This window comes from Microtus pennsylvanicus, chromosome 4 (genome assembly GCF_037038515.1).
Source record: "Microtus pennsylvanicus isolate mMicPen1 chromosome 4, mMicPen1.hap1, whole genome shotgun sequence".
Lineage (NCBI taxonomy): Eukaryota > Metazoa > Chordata > Mammalia > Rodentia > Cricetidae > Microtus > Microtus pennsylvanicus.
The window spans coordinates 132925284-132939315 of NC_134582.1; the positions used below are offsets into that span (position 1 = coordinate 132925284).

The 14032-nt window shown below is 40.3% G+C and overlaps 1 protein-coding gene across 3 annotated transcripts in view; it reads right to left on the reverse strand.

Annotated features, from left to right (window-relative positions):
- The window catches only part of Nsun6 (NOP2/Sun RNA methyltransferase 6), a 52251-nt gene extending 39410 nt beyond the window's left edge, over positions 1-12841 (reverse strand). For all 3 annotated transcript variants that reach the window (XM_075970556.1, XM_075970554.1, XM_075970555.1), the window contains exons 1-5: positions 12424-12841; positions 11022-11177; positions 8034-8113; positions 2085-2194; positions 474-627 (exon numbers count right to left, since the gene is read on the reverse strand). In XM_075970556.1, coding sequence (XP_075826671.1) covers positions 474-627; positions 2085-2194; positions 8034-8113; positions 11022-11177; positions 12424-12498 — 575 coding nt within the window. In that variant the 5' untranslated portion in view covers positions 12499-12841. The remainder of the gene's footprint in view (positions 1-473; positions 628-2084; positions 2195-8033; positions 8114-11021; positions 11178-12423) is intronic.
- Positions 12842-14032: the final 1191 nt, after the last annotated feature.

A 14032-nucleotide genomic window follows, 5' to 3' on the forward strand; every position in this document is an offset into this window, starting at 1 on the left:
TTTGTTTAAAATAATTTTTTTGTATTTGATTTACATTAAAATGACACTATTCTTTGATAAAATGAGAATGTTTGAAAAGGATAAGTCATTTAATTCTCCATTAAGAAAAGTGTTGTTCTTCAAAGTTTAAACAATTAAAATCTAAAAGGACAAGGAAAATTCCTAACCAGTCAGTGTTATCAGTCGCTCGCCTGGGCTTTTCGTTCAGGTTTGCACTGCTGAGGACTGAGCGAGGGCTGCAGGCAGAGTGCAGTGCACCGAATCTCTGAGCTTCGTCCACATTCTACTGCTTTGGTTTTTAATCTACTTACCCTTTTTGACCAAAAAAAAAAAAAATCCCTGAACTATGGACTCATTTTTTCCAGTTGTAATTTAAAGATTTATGTAGTGTAACAAAATACACCTTTTCAGTCTTTTGAGCTTTATGAACCACAGAAAGGATGCTGTTTCCCCCCCAGAGCTCGGTGACGTACTTCAGATCCCGTATCCCATTGAAGATATCTTTACGGCTTAGTTCCGAAATCCCATTTCCAAGAAATACTTTAGTTCCATCAAATTCTTTGGCTCCTTTCTTACATTTCCCTTCAATATCAGAATATACGGAAATAACATCTCCAGCTTTCATAACTAGGTTAAAGGAAAAATTCAGACAGTTAATCTATGCTTTGGCAGACAAGTGAAAATCTTTCAAGCTAAAATGGTTATCTGAACATCAATTATGAACAAAAAATAATCTGAACTGGCTCATCTCAGCAGAATCCTCAATAGCAACTCAACTCTTAGTTTTTACATATCCCCTAACATCTAAATGAACAGGTGGTTTTCACTGAAAACACAGAAATGGTACTCAATACATCCTACCTACATCTTTAACTAAGCAGGACGCGTCATCTATGTGACTTATTTCCCCAAAAGCTAATACTAAGTAGAGTTGCTCATAAGCCTTAGCATTAGAACTCACATTTCTAAGTTGCCTACAAAAGAATTCCACAAACATTTACACTAAAAAGGAAACCAGGGCCATGCTAGCAATCAGGTCAGCAAGCAATCATTTTCCAGATCACCATACACAGGATGGGTGAGGTTCAGGAACCGAACACATCTGTAATAAATCTAAACCAGTGCTTCCTGATCCAAGCCCAGTGAGGCCCACTGAAGCAGTGTAGTACCTGCAGTTGAGAGTGAACCCAGGAAGAATGCCAAGTTCACCCCACTGTCTAGGATTCTGGATGTCACCTTCACAAATCTCCTGAGACCAGCTAGAGGTTTTAAGGCAGTGAAGTGGGGAATACAAAATGGAACTTCACTACCTTTTTTAAAACAATGTCTGTGTGCACACACACACATCCACACTTGTGCTATGTGTACGAGGGTACCTGCAGAGTTACAGGCAGTGGTGAGCAACCTGACATAGTGGAAAGGGGACTCTGGTCCTTTGTAAGAGCAACTATTCAGTCTCCTTCACTACCATCTGACATCCTGTATTTCTGTTCCCTGGAGATATCACCACAACGGTTCTTATGTGGGAAGCTGAACAGCAACAGAAAGCTTCATATGGGGGCCAAATTGTCTTAAGTTCTGCTTCCTACTGCTGTGTTAAAAGCCACTGAAGGTCAATGTGACTCATGGTTTTAGGTTCCAGTCCATCACTGTGGGGAAATCAAGGCAGCAAGAACTTGAAACTGTTATGGTCACATCACATCCAGTCCAGAGCAGAGAGCACCTAATAAATGCACACGTGCTTGCATTCAGCTTGCTTTCTCCACCCTAGACAATCCAGGATCCTATTTCCCAAGGAATTCTGCCAATATCGGGCAAACTTTCCCACCCCAATGAAAATTATCACGGCAATCCACCTCAGATATGCCCACAATCCAGGAGATCTAGACAATCCCCCAATGAGTCCCTTCCCAAGCGACTCTTCATTGTGTCAAGTAAACAACTCAATCTCACCACCACACTTAGTTTTATATTTTCCTTCACCGAAAATGTTGGGAAATACATAACAAATGTTAATATAATATATGTAAGCTTCTAACTGAGCTCGCTCATGAATTAGAGGGCGCCCTAAATCTTATACCTACATTTTGAAGCTGACACGATTCCTGGGACGTAGACATGGGCCCCTCTCAATACTGCATTGCCGCATTGCGCTCCAACAATCACTTCACACTGCTGTTGCTCTATATTCTTCCTAGGAATATTTAAAAACAAAGACAAAAATAAAGAACAATGTTCTTCTAGGTCCACAAGCTTTTTAAACATCTCATAAGAGATAGTAGTGATGAGTATGATCAATACACACAGTATAAATATCTAAAACTTTAAAGAAATAAATTATTATTTAAAAAGACTTCATATAAGTAGCCTATTAAGTCTTGATTTTCCTGAATACATCACAAAGAAAATGCTGAAAAAGAAAGATTCATACAAAGCAGCAGTTTGAAAAGGAGGAAAGAAAAGGAAAAAAGAATGGGCACTTGAAGACAAAGAAAAAAAAAAAGGACAGGAGAGAAGATCTGGCAGGTAAGGCAGCTGCTGCAGAGGCTGGTCCTAAAGTCAGTACCCCTGGGTCCATGTGGTACGGGACATCTGATTTCTGCAAGTTGTCCTTTAATACACACATACAGAGAATTAAAGAAAAGAAAGAAAAAATACGATAAAGAAAAAAAAAGGGCCCTCTGGTGGAAAGAAGGCAGCGGCTAGAGAAGTTGTTTGGTCATTCAATAAGCAATACTGCTTTCATAGTAGCATAGGACTTAAACAGATTTTTCTACTTTCCTTTCCTTTAATCCCAGCATTCAGAAGGCAGAGGCAGAAGCAGACGGATTTCTATGAGTTTGACGTCTACAGAGGGGTTCCAGGGCAGTCAGGGCTACACAGAGAAACCCTGTCTCGAAAAGTAAGGGGAAAAAGATTTCTAAAGTGGTATATTGTTACATGGCAAACTATGAATATTTAAAGCTAAACAGAAGAGAAAAATAAATTGCATCTTTCCTTCCTTTGCTGCTCAGCCTTAAGTTCTCCACTTTCTCACATCCAGATCGTTTTTTTTCTCACACTGCTAAATTCCTAGCATCATTCCTAAGGGAAGCTCTTCAGAGACCAAGAAGGTGCTGGTCTGACCAGGGAGCTCAGCAGTTCTGAGAGCCACATTCCCGGTGAACTTCTCTGGCCGGCAGGACCTGTCATGTGCTGTCACCACTCTCTGGGGAATAAATTCTTTCCCTCCTTTCCCCGGAGCTATCTCACAGCACCTGCCAACATGACAGCTTCCTGGCCCCATGCATCTATACTCTGAGCCTGCTTCTTGAAGAGGCCCATTCCTCTACCTTCACAACAGGCCACCAGGTATCACTCACCTGATGTGCTGACCACAGGCAATCTTAACCCACAGTTAGTCACAGTGCTATAAGACGTATAGGCCCAACAAATCAGGAAGATGATCAGGAAGGTAACTTTGTCCTTGTTAAAAGGGCAGCTGAACAGCACAATGAACAGTCACCAAAAACCAAAAAACAAAATCAAAATATCCTTAGCATTTCATCCTTCAAGATTTAGAACTGGTATTTCTACTGACATCGGATAACTCTACCTAGAAGAACCCCAGCTGCTCCAAACTCAACAAATACCAAGCAATATTTACTGCCTATATACACCTTAAATTCTTAGTATGAAAGCAGTATGAAATACACCTAGATAACCACACCAGAAGGCCCAGAGCTCTGGTCTACAGATGTCTGCATAAGTTCACGAGTTATAAACTATAATTCTCCTACGTGTAGGATCTCTGCCTTCGTGGATGCATAGAGGCTGCTCTAGGGTTTGCAGAAATGGGCTCCCTCTCAATTGAGGCTACAGAAGGAAATCCAGGTGTCAGCACCTCAATCTTAGAATTGGCAGCTTCTAGAACTGTGGAAAGCAAACTGGAATTCTTTATTACTTGGTCTCTAGTATTTGCTACTGCAGCAATAACACAGATTAAGACATTCTGCACATTCCTAACCCCTTTGCAAGGTGAGAGAGAGTCTTGCTGTGTCTATCTGATAGGTCTCCTAAGACCATCACTCAAACAATTTCCCATCTTCTGCCTTTGTTTGCTTCATCTATTCTTTACAGCATTACAACATGGGTGTTGGTTTCTGTCTTGGTTAGGGTTTCTATTGCAGTGAAGAAACACCATGATCATGATACGCCTCCACAGTGATATACTTCCTTGAACTAGACCACACCTACTCCAACAAGGCCACACCTCCTAATAGTGCCACTCCCTGAGCCTATGGGGGGAAATTACATTCAAAATTCCACAGTTTCATTTTGAAATGTCAAGACACAGATTTTTGGGAAGTTTTCAGTTTTCTGTTTATTTTGTTTTGCTTTGTTTTTTTTTTCATTTGGGGCTTCAGGCTTGTACTTCCTAAAGCTGATTTTTACAATTGCAGAGAATTCCTAGTCCTCACATTTTCTTACTACTGTCTTTCCCCAATTATTTCTATTCTTTGCATCTGGAACCCAGGTTGCCTTTTCTTTCTGTTCTCAATTTGCTTTCATATTTCTCAGTTCTTTGTCTCTGCTGATTATAGTTAATTTCCTCAGAGTCATCACCTAGTTCAGTATTTTTTTTTTCTCTTGGTTTCTCAAGACTGATAAATTTGAAGGCAGGGTCTAAATTTAACTTATGAAACAAGTCCTTAATTTCAATGAAGCTTGATTTCTATATCAACTTGTTTTTCTTCTTAGGTCTTTTATGCTTGGTCATCTACCAGACTGCTCTAATTTGTTTAGGGGGAATTCCCCTGCCATTTACTGCACCCATTTACTGTTTTCTCAGGTGGGTTGATTGCTAATACAGTGTGAAAAGTATGTGACATGGATTCAAAACATGCAAAGACAGAACAGTTGGGTTGATTTCCACCGTACCTCTCAAGAACTGACCTAAAATCAAATGTGGCAATTTCCCAGACTGAAGGTTCCAAGTAGTAAGTTATGTGCAGAAGTAAGAATGCAAACTCGAAGACTCCGGAAGACCTGCAACCATTCTTTATCCTCAAATCTGGATCCTACAATGAGAGACTCTCTTCCTAATTACTACCTTAGGCTGACTGCTGAACAGTCTTTATTGCCAGCATTAACCCACTGCTAAAACCATAGATCACACATTTGGAAAACCAGCCATCAGACTCCTTTCCCAGAGCCCAGACCCCTAACATTAGCTCGCATTCTTCTGCTCCTGTTTATCCTTACTAAGTCCACACTCTCACTCATGCTCTTCACTGGCTTTGCATTTTATAACGCGTTTGCCTGCACGCGTGTGCTTGCGCTCTCTCTCTCTCTCTCTCTCTGCATTGCCAACATTGTACAGCAGAACTATTTCCAAATTATCAAGTTTACTATATCACTTGCACTAAAAGACTGTAATAACATCCTAGATAATCTATAACTTTACAGTTCGTCTTCTTGTGAAAAAAAATTTCTTGTGATTTTACTTGTACCCTGACCTAAAAAATGCAGTGAATGCTAAATATGTGGACACACATTCATAATTATAATAAGCTTTATAAACTCCTTTACTATGAGAATAACAGTGTGATTAAACTTCCCATTAATTTTTTCAACAATTTTTTAATTTGCATTGACATTTTGCCATGGATGTTCAGTCCCCTGGAACAGGAGTGGGTACTGGGAATTGAACCCAGGTCTTCTAGAAAAGCAGCCAGTGCTCTTAACCCCTGAGCCATCTCTCCAACCCACCCATTTAGTATTTGCTTATAATACAAACACCAAACTTATTTCATGATGTGCTATTTCACGAGTAACTTCGGCTAGTGCTGTTTCTAGGCTGCAGCTTTAGTCCCTACCCTCATTTCGTCTTTGGCTGCTGTTCTCTCAGTAGAAACAAAACAATACTCTGCAGTTCACAGCCTACCTCTTTCAACTTGCTTGATTTCACTTGACCTTCGGAAAATCAATTTAGTAGTCAAATGCGGTCACTTCCATCAAGGCTCACCACATATGTCCATGCCTTTACACCCCTGCTTTTATTCTCTCCTTATCAAGCAGCCTGGCCCTCCCTATCTCTGCTATTACTAATTACTAATCATCGGTAAGTAGCTGAAATAGAGCAGTTGCCAGTCCCTATGATCTCAGACCTCCCTACGCTATCTCTAATGGCTCTTCCCCTTTACTTCTAAGTGGAAAGCCTACAGATGACTTGCTCCAACACCCCTGACTGAAGACTCAACAGTTGATGCTCATCAGTGTAACACCCACATGCCCCGCATACAGCGCAGCCCAGAGCCTCTCAGGAAATGAGATCCTTCTCAAGTGTTACCATGAAAGTTAAGGAGAGAGCAGCATGAAGGCTCCGTGGATAAAGTACTCAGTCCCCAGAACCCACTCCTGCAAGCTCTCCTGTGACTTCCACACTCGAGCCTACACACATACACCAAAAAACTAAAGAAAGGAGAGACATGCAGAAAGAAATTTTACAACGTGGAACCTGTGCCTATATTGTACCTAAGGAGTAATCTTAATAGCCGAAAGGCAGATTAATAGGGGGAAATAAGAGGAACTACTCCAAATATGTCTCTGCATCTTCAAATACATCTTTGAAAAACTCAAAAAAGGTAGAGAATAGATACATGGCACCAAGGACAAAGGCTGGGGTTCAGCAGTTGCACCTGCCTAACGTGTGAGGCCTGGGTTTGACATTCAGAACAGGAAAAAACTGTGTGTGTGTGTGTGTGTGTGTGTGTGTGTGTGTAATCTTAGTGTAACAATACGCTTAAATCTGTATAAAGTATGAATTTTCAAGTATTCAATTAAAAAATGATTGAAGGTTAAAAAAAATTAAAAACTCAAAAAAAATGAAAGAACAATGCAGATGCAAAATAATAAAAAACATAAGTTGCTTTAGTTTAGTAAACAAATGGTAGCAAAATTTAAGAAATAAAACTTAAAGAAGCAGGTAAGAATTGCTTACTCTTAATGAAACATATACAACACACACGCACTGTTCTACCCAATCACTGAAGCCCGCCACAGTAGTAGTAGAAGTAGTAGTAATTCCTGCTGGAGAAACAAGAAAAACAAAGCAGGAAGAGAGACAACTTACATAATATAACACTGGCAACACGCCACTTTTAAAACAGAAGTTCATGCCAGGAGAATGAACTCTACAGACTGCTCACACAACTCAAATAGTCACTGCATCACTTTTGTCCACAATGTTAAAATTGGCTTAGTAGTCATACAGTAAAACAGCCTAATTAAATTGTACTTATTAACAGAAACACAGTAAAACTTAGCATAAAGAGACTGAGACAAGAGAACTAAGAGTTGGAAGCCAGGTTGGGCTGGAATCTCATAAGAAGTATAACTAAATGGTGGTGGCGCACACCTTTAATCCCAGCACTCAGGAGGCAGAGGCAAGTGGATCTCTGTGAGCTCAAGGCTAGCCGGGTCTACAACCTGGGACAGCCAGGATTACCCACAGAGAAACCCTGTCTCAAACCACCAACCCTCCCCACCCCCCACCCCCCACCCCTCAGAAAAAGAACTATAAGTAAACAGGGCAGGGAAGATGGCTCAGCAGTAAAGAGTACTTGTTGCTCTTGTAGAACACCGCAGCAGTCCCAGCACCCACAGAGCAGGTTCCACCTGTCTATAACTCCAGCTCTAGGGGATCTGATGCCCTCCTCTGGCCTTTGCAGGCACTAGGCATGTGCATGACATCATAGACACAAGCCGACAAAAACTTGTACACATAAAATAAAAGTAAATAAATCCTTTTTAAACGGAAATATAAGTAAACAAACGAAACTTCTAAAAAGTTAGAATAACAGTCATCACTGCACTGAACAGACATAAGAAGCATTATTCTCAAGGTCCTTGGCCCAGTTCTCATCCTCCAGCAGAGTACATGCCAGAGCATGAAGCATGCGATTACAAACTGGTGACTTCCATTTCTAGGGAGTTTGTGGAATGTAGATAATACTGTCGACAGCAAAAGGGAAAAGGAAACAGCCACAAACCTTGGTCCAGTCACAGGGATGAGTAAGATGTCTGGGAGGGCTGGATGCTGAAGAACAGGAATGCTGAATCCACTGAATTGCTGTTAAAAACAAGCACACACAATGACAGAGCACCCAGATCTCACAGGCTTCCCCGTGTCACCAAAAACACAGCGACAAAAACCCCGGTGCAACTGGTAAATTGCACAAGTTTCACTGTGTCACCAAGTTCCACCACAGGAAACCTGATTTGGGCCTATTCCACCCTACTTCATGGAAGGCTTAATTAATTCCTGACTTCAGAGGGAAAGCGTGCTGGGGGCCAAACATACATGCTGAACCGCTGAGCTGTACCCTGAGCCTGTTTCTGATTTTTAATTTGGAGTTAGGATCTCCCTACATTGTCCACACTTGCCTCAAGATTTCAGTCCTCCTGTCTCAGATTTTGTAGGAGCTGAAGTTACAGGCACAGGCCACCACACCCAGTTCTGACTTCTTTACAGGAATCAATTTTGCTTACTGTTCAATTTTAAAAACACAAACCATGTTTAAGTGATTTACTCAAAAAACCATATATTCTATTCATAATCACACGCAGGTACCATGTTTTAAGCTATGTACAGTGGTGCACATCTGTAATTCTAGCATTGGGGAGCAGGAGAAAGAAAGATCATGAACATAGGAAAATCTGAACTACCCACTAAGTTACAGGTAAGCTTGGATACATAATCAAATCCTAGCTCATATACACAGAGAGAGAGTCATTCTAAAAGTTTCAGAATAGGACATTAGAGATTAAAATTACTAAATATGACATATACCATGAACATTGGAGGCCATGTCATTTTTTTATATCAAAATGTACGTTTTAGACGTTCAGGATTTTGAAAATCTATTATACTTGGCTGGTTAGTCTGGAAACACATTCAAAGGCACAACTTACATGACGCACTGTGGGCATCTTTCCGATTTAATGGATATACTAGAAGTTTGAGATCAACTTTGCTGCCAGTATTTATGCCATGTAAACTTATCAAACACCATTTGTCAGGGTGGTTTTTCTCTGAAGATGTGTTGCTGACTATGAGCCACTGTATTGCTACTGCAGGCTGAATGAGAGAGGGCAGCCTCAGAGCAGCGTGGTAAAGAGCAGACACCAGATCAGAGAACAGGAACTACATGTGTTCTATGGGGAAAAAATTAAAAATATTTGATAAAAGTTTATGCATGAGGCTTGGATTTACATATCTATTAACTTTCCCACACTACCTGAAAGAATAATAACATCAATTGGATCATGCTGCAGAATCTATACTGTCCCCCAAAACAGCATCACCTGACAGATGCTCCAGGAAGAAGACGAGGTTAAAAGGAAAGAAGAGGTTGGTGGATAAGCAGTTGAGGAAGTGTTTACCATGCAAGCATGAGAACCTCACTTTGGTCCCGAGAACCTATGCTGGAGTCCAATAAAAAACCAAGTGTGACGGCACACATTTGTAATCCCAGCTCTGGAAAGTGGTGAGCTCTAGGTAAGGTGGATGGCACCTGGGAAACAATGCTCAAAGGTTGACCTCTGACCTTCACCCACACGTCCGTGTGCACTTACCCCCCCACAAAAAAACCATGCATACATGTACACAGAAGCACACACACAAAATAGATAACTGACTCAATGTCAGTGGCGTCTAGCACACTAACACCCCCATCACTGTGTCCACTTGACACTCATAACAGCCTGTGATACACAGCTGGATCTATAATCATGTTTGTCTCCTGTTTTCAATTTATATGAAAATTAGATAGAACTGGATCTGCTTACACTTGCCCGTTATTTGACATCAAATATTTTATAACTACAATATGCAATTCATAAGTAAATCCCTCCACGGTCAATTTTCCCCCAACCTTATGTTTCTTAGGAGACAAATTACAGAGTAAAATGTCATAAGACAAAATACAAAGCTCTTGAAAACAAAGAGGAACCAATATAAGCAATATGATCCCAATATAAGCACCATAATCAATACTGCTTTTCTGCTTAGTCATAAAATGCCACTTTACAATACTGTTTTCACTCAGAACATGAGCAATATTGATAAAACCATAATCTTCATATTCTCCTAATTTGGTGGTTTTATAACAAGACACATATATTCAATTCAATTAACTGCAATTAAAAGTAAAATCCTGAGGTCATGAACTGCAAGTGTGACTGCACGATGCAGTGTCTGTGACGTCACCACGTGGGTGGGACTCTGTGGGTGCAGTCAGCTGACAGGGTCACCCACTTTCCTACAAGGACTGTTCACCCATGCTCTAAGCATATGCCCAAACACCTCATTGGTTCACCCAAAAATTATTTTAAAAACACAAATAATTCGACAGTTATTTAGCAGGTATCCTCATATGTCTGAACTTATCTTATAGACAAACCCTCCTAATCATTATATGCTGCTCATTATGGGATTACAGATCAGAATGAAGCTCTTCATATATTTTAATGATAAATCCCACCATAGGGCTTAGAGACTTATCCTAAGTACTAATAAACTTACAATCAGAAGTTCTAAGCCTATTCTAACCTCACCTCTTACAACCTTAAAACAATTTATTATTCAAAACTTAATTTCCTTATTTATAAAACTTGAATATCCACAAACACTTATATATCTTTATTCAGTAGGATTCTATTTGAGTATAAGTCTATTATGAAGTATAATTATAGGATATATTTGACATGTACCATTAAAATGCTGTCAACATATCATAGACGCATATGATTTAATTGACACTGACGGCATGTAAAAGGTAATATTTCTATGTTGAAAATATATTCTTTATTCCATTAATTCTTCCACTATGTATGTTTAAAAATTATCAGGGTAACAAACTCTAGATATTCTGAAGCTTAAAAAAATGGGAGTATCATATAGTTCAAGGACTGTCGATGGAGCAGACTGTGGCAGAGTTCAGAGGAGTAACTGCACAACCCATCACACGTGCACAGACCTTCTGAAGCTCTTCCAGCAGCAGACCTCTGACGTACTCAACTGATGCCAAATGTGTATTCACCCTGACAGTTGTGAATGACGGCGGGTGTGACAAGTGAATCAGCAGAGTTTCAAATTTCCGTTCTGCTTCTTGTTTGCTTGAAGCAGACACAACCTGAAATGGAAAGAACCATGATTTCAATTTCAACTCATACCTTTTGGGCACAAACCTGCTGAAAACGATGCTAAATGCTCCTTCCTCTCTTAACGCACACTTTATAGGGCCCCTTGAGCTAAACATGAAATATTGTCTCTTTCCATATAGTCTAGCCTCTTAGCACAATCTGGAAATAAGACATAGAAATCAGTTTTAAAATCACAGCTCCAATAACATTCAAAAATAAAAACCATATAAGATTTAGTTTTGCAAGAAACCAACAATCTAGGAAAAAAAAATCAAAATTCCCCAGGGGTGGCAGGTTAGGGTGATCAGAACATGTAAGAACCTTCCATTAGAAGGCAATCAGCACTCACTGGGAATTTCTGTGTTAAGTGCAGCCAGTAAGAACACTGTCTTTGAAAACTTGCCTGCCTAATCAACATAGTTGCTTTCACTTAAGTTTGATGCCCAAGACAACCTTTGAAAGTGCTTTGAAACCCATTTGATTTTCACAGAATAAATTACAAACTTTAACAGTGACAATTAATTCAAGCTAATTCATACAAAAATAATGCTTTCCAGCAAGATATGGTTGGGCACATCAGTATTCCCAGCACTGGGGAGGCAGAGGCAGACAGATCTCTGTGGGTTTGCAGTCAACATGGTATAAGATGCGAGTTCCAGGACAGACAGAGCTATATGTGAAGAACCCTATCTCAGTAAGTAAAATCAATGAAGGAAGGAAGGAAGAAAACAAGCTTTTGAAATGTAAATCTTTTTCTTTCATTACATCTGAGCTTAGTTGTTTGACAGTTGTGTCAGTTTGAAGGAGTAACAGGATTTCTTGGATTCTGATCTCAGTCCTTAAAGATAACACCAAATCACTCTACAAAGATTGCTTAGGCTAAAATGTAAAGGCACTCGTGTTTGTCTTTTCAACTGAGTACAAGAGCATATGCTTGAAAAGAACGGGTCCATCCTCTACGTACAACCTAGGGTTTGTGGACAGGGAACTTTTTCTGTTGATTTTCCTATCCCTTCAGTACTAAGTGTACTGGTAGGCACATAACACGTGCTTTCTTACATCTAAGTGTGAGCACATATATTCACCTTATCTCATCAATGCCTACAAAAAAATGGTTTTGGAAATTTCAACAGTCTAGTGTCAAAAACCAAAGCTGTAAAGATTACCTTTAGTCTTCCTTCTGCTTCTCTAGAAATTGCACATGAATTGGTGCAAATGTCTATTTATATGACCTACCTCCTTGTTCATAAAGCTCTCTCTGAGATAGTTTTCAACTTCAGGCCTCAAAGATATCTTAGGAAAAATAGGCATTTCTTTTTTCTGTTTTAAGTCATCCAAGAAAATTGTTGGGAAACTTTTTTTCTTTTCTTTTTTCTTTCTTTCAGAATTACAGCGAAGTCTTGCCAGCCAGTAGCCGAGCACAGAGTGCGTTTAGTGAGTCCAGGAGTGGGCAGGGTCCAAGATTTGTCGTTCTCTGGGAGGCTGTGAGAAAGCTCCGAACGCCACTGAAACGCTTCTCCAAAATCGGCTTAGTGACAAATAAAAGTACCTAGAAGCAAATCGGAAACCGGATAGCCTCAACTTCCACGCTGACATCCATTTTCCAAAACCGCGCCCCCGACGCCGGTGCAGAAAGTCGCTTCCTGGGTTCGTCACTTCCGGCGCCTGCCGCCCGCTTTTCTGTGCATTCACAATCTGCAACTGCCAATCACCTCCAGTCCTGACCCCTGAGGGTGGTGCTTCTTCTTGTGTGGAACGCCCTTTGCCTGGTTCACCAAGTGCTCCTGGCCTGGTTTGTGCAGAGTACTGTGTTGTTCTGAGGGAGGTTTCCAGTTAGTTTCCCCGGTACAAGTGACGATAAAGACCTCAATTTATTTGGTCTTGGATTTCATGAAATAATATCTCTCCCTCGGACACATGAATCTGACATCAGCTATGAATCAACAAAACCCTCTCTTAAAAAAAAGAAAGAAAAGATATATGTGTATGAATGTTTTTCCTGCGTGCAAGTACGTGCACCACGAGCTTGCCTATTGAATCCCCTGGAACTGAAGTTACAATAGCTGTGAGCCATCATTTGGGTGCTGGCAATGGAAACAGGGTCCTGTGCAAGAACAGGTGTTCTTTGCTGTGAAGACATCTCTCCAGCCCTAATATCCATTTTTTTTTAAACTGTGCTAATATGCGTGTGTACTCAAGTAAAGCTAAAAAGCTCAATAGTGTTTACAATTAGTCATGAGGCTAATAGCACACTTTAGAGCCTTGATGTGACTTTGCTGAGGTGAAAAGGATTTTAAAAAGTAATCAGTCACTGGGCTGTTTTATACTTGAACATGACAAACAGTTCCGTCTCTGCTGCTGAGTGGAGTTTTTTGTTTTGTTTTGTGCTTTTTGTTGTTTGGGGCAGTATCTCATAGATAACTGTAAAAACGGGATTTTTTTTCCCTCCCTTAGCTCTTTTAAGTTTTCACATTGGCTTTAAAAAATATATCTGCGCCTTACTATGGCACGTGAAAATATTGTAAAAATGGCATCCTGCCACGGCTCTGCAAAAAATGTTTATAAACAGTTTTTCAATGAGTAAACGGGCTCCAAGGGCTGAAATAACTTTTCCATGATCTCATAAATAGGAAGGAAGGGAGGGAGGGAGGGAGGGAGGGAGGGAGGGAGGGAGGGAGGGAGGAAGGGGCTTAGAACCAGTAAGTTGTTTTTAAAAACCAATACCCAGTCTTTCTGCAGAATCATGTATCTTCAATGAATTCATGGGGTTCTTTCTTGACCAAATCATCTGAAATCAGTAAAGAAAATGTCTGAGACACAGGTTGAAAACGTTGTATGACTTTCC